The 13,422-nt window shown below is 42.1% G+C and overlaps 1 protein-coding gene across 2 annotated transcripts in view; it reads right to left on the bottom strand.

The window, feature by feature from the left end:
* Positions 1–11,539: 11,539 nt before the first annotated feature.
* Positions 11,540–13,422, bottom strand: part of insyn1 (inhibitory synaptic factor 1) — a 48,597-nt gene continuing 46,714 nt past the window's right edge. For both annotated transcript variants that reach the window (XM_034580262.1, XM_034580252.1), the window contains one exon: positions 11,540–13,422. This exon is cut by the window's right edge and continues 18 nt beyond it. In XM_034580262.1, the coding sequence (XP_034436153.1) occupies positions 12,616–13,422 (807 nt within the window). In that variant the 3' untranslated portion in view covers positions 11,540–12,615.

Below are 13,422 nucleotides of genomic sequence, written 5' to 3'. Positions count from 1 at the left end.
CAAATTGAAATGCTTGCTACAAGAAGATAACAGATAGTGTGGAATGGACAGAGCTGTGAGGAATGGAACAACGTTAGTGTAACTGCCGCAGCCACTCCAGATGGCATGCAGCAATGTGACATTAGCACTAGTGACATGTGCTCGGGGGTCGTTCAGCCTGCTTGATGCATGAGCCTGCATTGCATAAGCGGCTCAGAGATGACCTCAGCGTTTGATGGGTTAATAGCCCAGGATCTAGGTTGAAGCTTTGGCTTGTTCAGAGGTGATTGATATGTTAAGATTGATTTCACATCAGTTAGCATAATGAAATTGCCTGGTGGAAATGATTTTTGGTAGTTTGGTTACTGACAGTAAAAACCTAATGAAAATTCAACAAAGGGAGCAATGTTTGCTGACCTCCTAGCAGCACAGCTGACCTTCTAGCCGTCGGGCCGACCGATAGAGGGTCTCATTACCTGCATCTATTGATAGCACTCTGTCTGGATAGATAAGGCAAACCCATTAAATTAGTGAGAAAAAAAAAAGACATTAAAAGTATGTGAATGCTGTTTTACATGAATTAAGAGTACTTAGCTCAATTTAATTCTCAGACTGATGTTGGAGTTGAGTGTGAAGTTGGCACTTTTGTTTCATTGATTGTATCTTTAGCCTCTGCTTCTGTGAGTGGTTAGAGCTTATTAGCAGGACAAGATAAAAGCTATCACTGCTCTGTTAAGCTATTTTAGTCCACATTCTATCAGTGAAAAGAATGACATGGCCACCACCATGCATTTAATGCTGAATCCTGGCTGTGTCTAAACAGATGTGCTTATATAGAGAACAGAGAGCATTATTGAAATCTTATTTACACCTGGGCAAGTGGGCGGCTCTCACCATTTATTTCATTCTAATTTCCCAAACATTTAAGTAAATGTCACAAATGCTGTATTCATCTTTAGGATTGGCTGCCTGCAACAGCTGGCACAAGCTGCCAGTCAGTGTGCCATAATAGATCGTGCCCAGGCACCCACGCTCATTTCATTTTTTTCCCCTCCTCATGGTGGAGAAAACGGTTTCTACATCACACCACACTGCCTCTAGCTTGCCCACATCGAGGAACTGCAGGTTTGTCCCAGGCGCGATCAGAAGCAGGTTGTTAGACCTGGAGGTGAGGACGACTGAGCTGCTTGTAATCTGAGCGCAGTGCACGTCGTGTTTAATGAGAAACCGGCTGAGAAAAGAGGAAATTACTGAATCCTGTGTGGAGGTCGGTAGCTGTGGAAAGGGCGTGGACTAAGTGAGATGGCGAGTTGGGATGACCCTCCGGGGAGCACAGCCGACCCAGGACATACACATAAAATGTATGAAAAATGATTAGGCTGTGACTAATTACCCGTTTAGTGTCCCCGAAAGTTGTTAAACAGACCATTGCCTTTTAATACCCAAAGTAAGGAATGGGATTAATTAAGCAGAAATGTATTCTTCTTCTCTGCCAAGTCCTATTCTCACAGTCTCTAAAAACACTGTGATGAGGTTTTTACCTCAGGGAAAAAGTTTGTAATGGCCTGAGAAAGAGATCTCCTTTTCATAACTCACTACTTCTTTTGGGGCGGATGAATGGATGTATAAGCACATGAGCAGCTGCCTCAATAAAATGGAAGGCAGAGTGAAAAAATTTAATTTGGAAGACAATGGATTCATGACTGCACATCTGTTTCTTGGAAAAGCATGACATATAAAGGTGAAATCTAAAATAGTTTTTATGAATATGTAATTATTAATTGCTACCTGTGGTGAACCACTAAAATAGCACTGTGGTTGGGAACAGTCTATTCTGTATTCTGCTGCTGAGATATGATGATCTTGTTGGTATCTACACATCTATGTGGTTGACAATGCCAGCGCCGTCTAACTACATCACTTCCGCAAACACTTCCATCAGTCAGTGACATTTACACAGTGTAACAACAGCAGAAAGGTGAAGCTAGCTCACAAACACAACACTAGATGCACCACCTCTCCTGTTGTTCTGTGTATAATGAACTGAATTGTCACTTTAATCATCATCTATCTAATAATTCCACAAATGTCTGTCTGTCTTTCTGTCTGTGTGTGGCTCGAATATCTTGAGAACCGTTTATCCTATCACCTTCACACTTGGCATGTGTATTGTTAAGGGCCCAAGTGCAGTGTAGAAGTTGGTCACGCGATATGTTCAATATTAATCAACTTTGAACAAACAGGCAAGCTGCTCTCTGTAGCAGTGGCGTCTGGAATCATCAAAGTGAAAAATGGCAGCAACAAGTGATTCTCCAGTTCGAGGTTCTGCGTACTAAGTCGAGCTTCACTGGACTTTAAACAAAGAGGTGAACAGCTCGGTCTTTAGTTGCTGTGGCTCAATTACTGCAGGCCGTGGTTTCTGAAAGAAAACTGGAACCAGCATCACCACAGGACCAAGCAAACAGCCCATTTCAAACAGGCATTTTCATGTTGGTCACTGTAGTTGTTGAATTAATGATTATAGTTATTTATCCTGTCAAAGCCATTTTCCTGTTGTGGAACAAGATTTCCACTGGTGACCCTGGATAAGCATTACTAGCATGATCTAATTGTATCCAGTGGAGCCATGTTAGAAGCCAGACTTTCTGGGTGACTCTCATGCAAGTGCATTGCATCTGTGAAGAGTGGGATTCACTTGTCAAAGTATGTAAATGCTTGTTTTTCCTACATTTGACATGTTATCAATATTTTACCATAAATTTCAGGTGTGACCTTTTTTAAGGTCTTAGCTGAGTGAAATAATTGGGTGGATCTAATAGCTACTTGTCAGCGACCACCTGTTTACTGCATGATGGGCTTCCCTCTTGTTTTCTTCCATCATTACAGCCAAAGCATTCAGAATTTTCAGACTCCGGTCTTCAACCATAAACCCACACAGGACCCCCTGTTGCCCACCAGTCCTTGCTTCAGCATACAAGCATAAAAGCATGCAAGTAACATACAAGCTTCATGTTCTCATCCCACAGCACCCAGAGCTTGTCCTAATGATATCACTTGTATGACAAGGTAACACATACACTAAATGTAAAACTTGTAGATGCATGATATACCTATTTCCCCCCCCCAAAGGATTGGGATTTATCCAAACTGGCAGAAAACAGTTGTATGACACTGTATCAGGCAACCATGGCAACACTAAAACATCGATCAGAAGATGTTGAAAAATGTTGTTGTGTAGGTATCATGCTGTGAGTATTTTTTCTGCCCCTCATTAAAGCCGAGTAAGACCTAAGCAGTGACCACAGTCATTATCTAGCAGTGCCCCGAGCAGTCTATTTTTAATTGCAGTACAAAAAGGACTGTGGCAAAGATAATGTGGTGCAACAATAATACCTCAATAGATCAGGTGTATACAAATTCAGGGTATTCAGTTAATTATTGTCACAATCATGGTATATTGTAGAATTGGAAAAATAAATCTTCAAACCATGTTCAATGCTCATTTAACTAAAATGGCCACAAAGTCCACATTTAAAGTGTAATTCATATGATCCAGTTTGTATGAACACAGACTGTAGAGGCTGACTGATATGGATCTTTGATTGATACCAATTAATTGGCCTAGTATATATTGGTTGGGATCTGGTAGACAATATGCGCTCACCTGCATGCTCTGCTTTGGAATGTTGACAGGTTGAATTCTGGTTCAAATGCTCAATGTAGATTCAGGTTAAACACATTCGATTTACCTGCACTATTGTCATTGGTGACATTGTGTATAGAAATATACTGAGGCCTGGGTGTTACTTATAGGCCCTTTTCAGACATTTTGACTTGCCAGTGTAGGAAAAGTAGCTAAGTAACTAATAGCAAATAATTTTGACTCCACTCTGTTTGAAAGCTATCATGCACACGCAGGACTATGCTACATCTAAATGGAGTGCAGCCCTCATTGATGTAGTAGAAAGAAGAAATGTCCCTTTTGGACCTTGAAGAACGAGACACGGACACCATGCAGCTTACAGCTTTTAAAGGGGAGACGAGCTGAATGCCAGCTTCTTACACACCCAATGATAACTCGTACCTGTTTCTCACTGTTATTTTCTGCACTGCTAATACACTTACACCTCTCTCAGGCACAAGTAGGGCCACCATGTCCAATGCGCCCTGTGATTCACTAAGCTCTGCTGCCGTGCAATATTGAGCCATAATAAATAAAGTCCTTAGTGATCACTTCACTGTAAAACACGCTACAACTATTTTGGAGGAGGGGAACCATGTGTGAGAATGAGACCATTTGGTTACCATTAATCTTCTGTGGGTGTGTTGGGGCCCAGTGCCCATGATGACCAATCACATCTGCCCATTCTGACACTTATTGTCTCCATGGCCTGCTCACAATTTTTGCACTCAACATTGTTTAACCTCTTCAGTGTTTCTCAGAGTGGCTGATATTCACAGGGCTTTATCTTTATCCAGCCCTTGAATCTACAAGGTCAATGTTAAAAATTTATAAAATTATATAGTCTTATTATAATTATTATTATCATAATTATTATTATTATTATTGTAGATGCAACATCGATTTAACATTAAGACATTGCAACGTTTGCATGCCTCTCATTTTGAGATAAAGGGCATTTCTATTCGACCCTTTATGTCTTAATGGGCTAAATAAAATTTCTGGATACGTGTCTTTCAAACTTAAAACTCAACTTAAGTTATCGAAACTTACTATATATATTTATATTAAAAAAATTACAATGACTTACCAGCTAAACACACGCCCTCTTCTCTATTATTGCTTATTTTCAAACTGTAAACTGCACAACAAATTAGGACTACATTATTTTGCCATTATGGAACAGTTTCTTTATTTTATAGGAGAAGGACATTGTAAATTGGCGCTGTTCTTCCTGCTACAGCTGGATTCTTATAGCTCAGTGCAAAGTGGTAAATCCGGTTTGAAGACAGCAGAGATCAGACTGTCAGCTGGGAGATTTACACTTTACATGCTCTTAAAGTCCTGGTCCGACACCGAGGGTGCCAGAAACCCCTGCCAGATTGCCAGACACCAGGCCAGCAAAAGGGCCGCACAGCCATTTAACGGCTGTGCTTTCCAGGCTTTATAGCCCATGCTGATGCACTGAGGACACAAGCAAAAGAGAGCATTTATTGACCACTTGGACGAGGCCATAACTTAAAACTGCTGCCTGATTGCTTTTTATCCGAGCTACATTACAGGCCTTTTGCTGCCTTAGGATCAATTTTAATCGAAAAGCAGTGATGTTTGTTTGTGACGTAACTTGGCATCCCACCAAACATACTATATGCCATACTTACCTCTACTTAATACCTCTATCAGAGGAATAAACAGGAACAGGACACAAATAGTCTATGTAAAAAAATACTACTTTAACTGTACTTTTAGGAGATGGGTCTTCACGGGTCCATTTGATACTGACCATAGTTGGACCAAGTCAAAATTATACTCGGTCTTTTAATGTCCTGAGTCCCTGTTTCAACTTAACAAATGGATGTGAATGGACCATGTCGTACTCTGTATCTGCTCATGTGGGACAGGAGAAAATATATTAGGAAGTCAGTAGCCTGTATAAATTATTTATTCTATGAAATGACAATTATTATTAGATGATAATATTATAGATGTATTATCTCTTGTCTGTCTATGTATTATCCAATTGGCAATGGTTTATATTTGGTGCAGGAGGTGAAAAGAGGATTTTATATTATTTTTATTTTTTTAATGCGTTTCTTTAATTTTAGTTGTAAGGATAGTATTTTATTTCTGCTTAATATCTGACAGACCATACTACTTCTGTTGAAGTTTGTGTTCTCTCTTTATTAGGGTCTGTTTGGGTCTAATGCTTTTCGGATTTTGTGTAATTATCCTCTGGTCCATTCACGGCGCGTGTGCTAAGGTCTCCCTCTTTTATAATTAATTCTAATAATACGCCCATCAGGTTCGTTCAGGTTTTCCACTGCTCCAAAATGTTGACCCTTTGAAGACATCAACTACACACTATTCAAATAGATGTATTGTCAGAGAGCTGAATAACCCCAGAATAAAAAATGACTAACGTCCTAAATAGTGATGGCCCTGACCTGACGGGCAAATGGATAGAATACTTTTTTTAAAGTTAAATTACGAGGAATCTGTCTCCTTAAGTTTTACAGCTTAGGACAAGGTGGGCATTTTTTCGATGGGATTTGTTTTCCATCATTGGTCTCTGACATCAGCTGACATGTGGACAGGTAGTAATGACCTGTTTCAGCTGGGGATATAAACTATAACATGCCTCGATCAATGTCTGGAACTGTGAAACATATTTTCTGCCCTTTGTGCCTAATTGTGGACCGAACTTAAGGGAAAGCACTGAGGTTTTAATTAATTTGTGTTTATTCCTCCTGCTGTTAAAGCACCTGGCTTAATGAAATCCCACAGCTATTAATCTTTTGACATACCTTTGAGCTACTTGGTCAGCAAGGCACCGCCAGAGCACAAACCGAGCCTGACATTTGACTAATTGCAGTCATTTGAGAATGATCACTGCTATAATTTATTGGAAGTGCTCAGCAACGTAGCACAACATTCAGGCACCCCCCTCTGTCTGGTGAGCCACTTTAGAGTCGGTTGAACTACTGAAAAAAGTTTACTAATAGGAGCAAGGTATGTACAACTGTAATTACTGAAATCAGAGCCATTTTGTGTTTCCGAGGTCCACTTTGAGTTCTGCAAGAAGTGCTGAGGACGGAGAACCTGTCCATGGCCCAATCAATCATCCGGTGCTATGGCATTACCAAACTCCAATTATTTCCCCTCCCTTCTGTTTCACAGTGCAGCCTCATAAGAATGACTCTTGCCTGTCCTTGGCACCTCGCGAATTGCGGTGCGTTTGATGAAGACCTCAGTCACAGCCTCCTGGGCTGGAGTGGAGAGCTCATTACAGCCAGAGGAGACAGGTGTATAGAAAAGACTGAATAGAGGAGAGTGTGAATGAGTGAGAGAGAAAGGGAAAGAGACAAAGAGAGAAAAGAAAGAGAGACGGAAAGTATAGAGAAAGTAGTAAATATGAGCGATGGGAAAAGCCCCTTGTTAGGTGAAATAAGTGGCACTTAGGGACTGGTCTTGTACATTGCACCTGTCTTATCACCATTTAACTCATATTTGTTGGTCTAACTAAACTGTCAGCAGTTCGCTGCCTTCTTGGCCTTTACCTGTAAAATGCCATGGAAATGCTGACAGGCTGCCAAACTGGAGCTGTCTGGAAAAGACTGCAGCCACCTTATTATTTGACTTCCCCCATGTATCGGCAAAATTTGATGAACACACACTGAGCGGCACTCAGCTGCAATTATAATCCATCGTCCACCTTTCAGATACAAATTTGTTTAATAGCAGCTTCCTCTCATTGACTCTTTTCCTTTTCAAAACTCACCGCTAACTCAGTGATATATATACATTTCCTGATCATGCTACTCTCTGCACCATGTTTCGTCCCCTCCTGCAGTCGGGGTCAGTGATCTTTCCTGTAATTCTGTATTTTTCTGGATCGATTCAATTGTCTCTTGATGTATTCCTCGCTCAGCTGAGCATGTCATTACACACATCATTTGTGTGCAATTTAATGCGGTTTGCAACAAGGTTATATTTCTGTGGTGGTTCAACTTGAGGACTCGGGAGCATTTCTGCAGCAATCATTTCCCCCTCTGTCTCTCTTTTTCACTCGCTAGCAGAAATTGCCTCGGTGGTGATTCTGCACTCCTCTGCGTTTGCTCGGCCATGCCACGTTTTCATTTCACATTGGGAGATATTGCAATTATCAGTCAGGTAATGTGATGAATATGGTAACTTTAGCCCGGGTGTGTGCTGATCAGTTCTTCCCAAGTGTACTGCGTCATGAAATTATATCCAACCGTTGGCTTATGTCTTTTTTATTGGATGTAGGTATTGTATGATTTTTTTCTGTTAATTTATGGCTGGACTGACAGTGTATGATGACCAAGCAGGCCAAACAGAATTAGTTACTACATTTTTTAACCAGTTTTACCTGTCAAAGGGGACAGAGAGGTCAACTTGGCATTCAAGTCAGTGCAGTGAAATTTGGACAAGCACAGGAAAGTAGTCAAACATCAAGTTTTTGGACTTTTTTATGCTCATTAGCTGAACTGCATTAATATCACTGTTCCCCCAACCAAGGTCCAATTCCATGAAAACGATTTGGGACCTTTTATTTGATCAAGGCCTTTTGCTCGCCTTCTCTTTGACCTATCATGGAATAAGTATTACCTCCTATTACCTTTCTTTGTTTTGCTTGACACGCTGTTCAATCACAATGCCACGGTGTACGTGAAAGTGACAGGGTTCTCATTAACTTTAATTACTGTGTGCTAAAGCCGTCTGAAGGCAGCGTTTTGTCCCAGGAACCGCCCAGCCCCCCACTCGCAGCCACAGGCCCTGTCCTTCATCACCTGTGAAGGTCTAATCTTATCTGCGGCCATTGCAAGACTCTTCATTAATCACTCCCTCGGCCCAATCAAATGGTGACTGATGGTTGACGTGGCCTTGTCCGGCCATACCTCTGGTGCTGGGAGCTGCTCTTTGGTTGGCCAGGGCACAATGTGCAATAGATCCTGGTGGCTGTGTGTGCATAAACACGATAATGTCCTCTACGTGGGACACATGGTGCCATGCAACTTTGTGGCAACTGTTCAATGCACCTGCAGTTCAACAGATTGTTTTGCTGTCTATGACCTTGTCCCATCAGGTGATCTTTGTTTTGTTGAGTTCAAGCTGTGGTACAGCTTCCATTCAATTCTGCTCCACAACTCAAAACTTAAAATTGAGAGACTACATTTTTGCCCAATCTCTTGCTGGGATCAGTTGAAGATGTGCAGTAGATTACAAGCAGTGTGCTGAATGGAAAGGGGTGCGTACAGGGAAAGATCTGGGAGGTAGGACAAGGTGGAGGGGAGGTGGAGAATAAATAGTTTGTTCTTGTAGCTGCAGGATATAAATGGCACAAAGATGAAACAAATAAACCTTGGGTAGCCACGGCCTTTAGCCAATCCATAGTAATCAGTGAGACTGCACTGAACTCTACCTTCACGGACCCTCACCAATCAGCAGAGAAAACAGAGAGCTGTCATTTCTTTTCCTCTGCTCACTGATGGCGGCAGAAGGCGGCGAGAGCGAGGTGCGGTAATTATATATGAAAGGTGGGTAAGGAAGGGGCTGGGGGCATACGTGTCTGTGTTTTAGAGTCATAATCAAACTTTTAAAGTGGTTTGGCTCCACACTATTTGTCAGTCAGTCAGCAGAGTGTCCCGCTGGCAGTGATTAGAGGATTGATCAGGAATGTGAACTAATACTTGCCCAATGCTGATGTCAAAACACAGATGGCATGACTCACTATGCAGCCTCCTCAGAGAAATTTGGTTTAATCCTGTCTTATGGACAAGTCTGGACAAATTACGTCTTTATATTCATTAATTGCTGTGACAGTGAAATATGAAAATCAACACTTGTAGAATATATCTGTGATCTCCTTGCACAGTGTGGCTGTGGACATACAGACAAGACACACGTATGTTGCTCACGTAAACAGACACACAACATCTGTTATGCAGTGACTTCACAAAACAATCTTCCCGGTAGGCGGATGACCCCCCCCCCCCATCAGTGTGCTCAGGTTTTCATAACCTTTGGATGCCTCCCATCCTTGTCCTACAGAGCACAGAGGACAAAGCTCTGCCCTAGTAGATGAATAATAAGCCTGTTGGCAAAAGAGATGTTGCTAATGTTTTGTCCAAATACATCAAATCTGACCCCGATGATAATGTATCCTGCACCGGTGCAAAACTGCGGTATATACGAAGAGCTGATTTCATTGCAGATGTGATTCATAAAATCCTTAGACTGGAAAAGGAAGTGAGAAAAACAACCTCTCATATTGAAATGTCTGGCGGGTGTCTAGGCATCACAATAAGGGCTTAGTTTGTTTGTCTGTGCTTGATGATTTTCCTGTGTGGCAGCATAGCTTTGTTTGTTTATGTTAATGGATGTGATGACCTGTTGGTCCCCAATCTTGCAGGGAAATGGCAGCCAATGCTTTGGGGAGTGAGCCATTGATCTCTCTTCAGTGGCTCTTTCTTCACAGGTACTTGGGATTAACCGAGCCGGGAACAACACAAAGGAAAATGCCACAAAACCAGCAAAAATAACAAAATATAAATTCACCATATTGTATATTGGTATATGCATATGTTGCACAGCAGCTCCAGGCTAATTGATGCTTGTGTGGCTTCTACCAAGTTGCCTGGTGTGGAGAAGTGCTCACTCGGCTTCCCTTATATCGGGCTCTTGAGGCTTGATGCTGCCTAAACACACAGCTGTAATTCCCCTAAGTAGTACACTAAGCAACTGTTATACATGAACACGCAAACAAAAGCTGTTAATGGATTAGCTTCTCTGGACCACCTAATAATTTGAAGCGTTGCAGTGGACAGTTGTAGAGGACTGGGCACATTCCAAGACACGACGGAGGCTACATCCATGCTACTACCTTGATACTGCGTTTTGATTCCGTATCAATTTGAATCCCTGTTGATACTAACACATCTTAAAACGCATATCACGTGACCACTCATGTACACTGGGAATGCGCGTGCAGGTGTAAACAGGGAGCATTTGGTTGTTTGTTGCAGATTGCACAAATAATTGCTCATCTCCTACACATGTAAGCAGTTGTAGCTTTGAAAAAAAACACTGTTAGCAACGCTTATAATTGATTACCCATGTTGCATTCTACATGTTCCTCACTCCAGGAGGTGATGGCATGACCAAAAAGACCCAAACCCCATTTTCGGTTTTGTTTTGTAATCTGTAAAATCTCTATTTTGTGTTTCTTTGAGATTTGAATCATCTAAAATTTGTGTACCTTTATTCCGCTGTAAGCAAATATCCAGACTGGTTTACAGAAGCACGATCATTTGATTTATACTTTATAGTTGAATTAAAATGTATTGCTTTAACCTGTTGTAGATTATTTGAGAACATTAATACTGACTGTAATCTTCTATATGTGAATTTGGTTTAAATATTTGAATGACAATTTGACTTCTCAGATATAATGTACTGTACTGCACATAATGATTTAGACAGTATGTTCAACTATCTTCATTACTACAAACTCTAATTCACCTAACAAATTTCACAAAAAGTGGAGGAATTAAGTCAAAACGAGTGTCTTTCTGTGTGAATAAATAAGATGCTTTGACCGTTTCTCCACACCACGGAAGGTTAAGCCCACATTAGGTGATCAGAGGCACAAAGGTCAGCTTCACAGGAGTCACTTTTCCTCTTTGAGACTATACTGCATTTTTGCTTTTCAAACTGAAAACACAACATTGGGAAAGTAGGGGTGAGTGCACCAGGGGAGAAGGCTCACAAAGCTGTCCCCCAGGGTACATTATTGCTTGGTTAAAAAAAAAAAAAATAGAAGAAAAATCTTTGAACAGAAACACTCTTTCCACTATATGCTCTCGCTCCTGGACGCACATTTATTGAAATGTCAGTTCTTTAGGGGCCCAGTTCTAATTTTTGTTCCACTCAGTGTCAGTAAATAGGTCTGACTGTGAGTTTTTGTTCGCAGATCCCAGGAGAGTGGCATGCACGCTCAGCAGAGAGACCTCTCACTGCAACCTCCCTCTAACATATTGATCAGGAACGGCTATTGGCTTTAGCCCTGTGAATAAAATGCTGCTCTACCGAGTTCACTTCCCCGCTGGGCGAATGCACGGACAGACAAAACCTTTTACAATTTTTTAGTGGACTGCCATTTAGCTGAGATCCTAAGCCTTATGACGTCAATGGCTGGCATGGAGGAGGGAGGAGGGGAAGGAAATAAAATAGGAAATGTAACTTTTGTGTACCGCATATCTTCAAATTACTTCATGTATCTATTTTCTCTGCCTGCCACTCGTGTGTTCCAGCACCTGCCGCAAACCAAGAAGAGATCGCATTGAGATGATTTATCAAACCAAGGGCAGGTAAATAGAGTTGTTTTCTGGCTCTTCACTCAAAGTTGTTTGTCGACATCAAAAAGAGGAAGAGGGTTGACATGTGCATCTCGATACATTTCCCTTCTGAAAGCAATGATCCCCTTGACATTTGAAAAAACGTGAACATGGAAAAAAAGACATTTATACAGATTCAGAGTACAGAATGTGCAGTGTTTTGTTACCACATTATGGGAACAGGCATATTTTTCTAATTTATTGTGACTGGAATGAGGAAGGAGACGGACCTCTTCATACGCCAATCCCAATTTTGAACTATTAGTTATGATTGCTTTTGTAATTTCCGCCTGGAATCCAGTCTTTAAACCTTAGAACGTTTGGTCCAACATTAACTTTCATCAAAATCATCTGCTTTAACTTCATTTCATTGTTTTCCCTGAGCCTCAGAATGACTTTAGGTAGTCGAGTGTTTTCCCATATATCATTTATTTATTTAGTAATTAATTAATTTGTGTATTAATCTATGAGCTATGTATTTAATAATAAATAATGCACAGTCCTCTTCATGAGATTTAAGATAAAATCGGGGCTCTCTCAGTGGTCCTTTGTTTTCTGTTTGGTTGGAACATAGGGCAGTACAGTTTGGGTGCTCTTGTCAGAGACAGTTTGTGTGCTGCTATTTCGTAACAGTTTTTTGCGGCAGCCGGGGTTTAAGAGACCTTTCCTGGGTAGTGTGTGAGCTCCTGTCATCCCCTTCACTGGTGAAGAGACGTAGGAAGGGTCCAGACAGTTATGGTGGAGTGAGTGCTCAGAGGAAGAACGTTTGGGGGCCATTGAGCTGGCCAGGGGACCGGGCTCAGTATCGCTTTCTGGTGTCGCACAGCCACTCTTGTCCTCCTCTAACCCGTCTTGCTCCTCCTCCTCCTCTTCGTCATCATCGCAGCACAAGGCGTGGTACAGAATTTTGTCACTGAAACGCACTCGTTCTCTTGTGCCGGAGGTACGAGAAGTCTTGTGGCTGTGCGTGGAGCTGCTGGCCTCCTCGCTGGAGGAGTCCGGAGTAATGATGCGGGGCCCGTTGGGTATGGGCAGCCCGCCATTCATCTGGGAGTACACCGAGGCAGTGGTGGGGGGTGGAGTCGGGGTCTGTGTCTGGGTGGGGATGGTCCCATGGCCCAGCTCCGGTTGTAGATCCCCTGGTTGCTCACCGGGTCTGCGTGTGGCTCCTCCAGCAGCCTCCAGGTAGCTGCAAAACTCCCAGCTATCGGAAAGCACATCTGCATTAAGGAAGTCCAGCCTGAAGGCATCTCCCAAGCCTCGCTCACTGCTGGACGTGCTGCTGGCTGTGGCCACCGTCCAGTCATCTGGCTCCAGGTCAAAGTCAAAGTCGGACGTAAGTTT

This window comes from Hippoglossus hippoglossus, chromosome 3 (genome assembly GCF_009819705.1).
Source record: "Hippoglossus hippoglossus isolate fHipHip1 chromosome 3, fHipHip1.pri, whole genome shotgun sequence".
In the NCBI taxonomy this organism is placed as follows: Eukaryota; Metazoa; Chordata; class Actinopteri; order Pleuronectiformes; family Pleuronectidae; genus Hippoglossus; species Hippoglossus hippoglossus.
The sequence above is the reverse complement of the archived record's forward strand: the minus strand, read 5'-3'. Positions and strand labels throughout refer to the sequence as shown.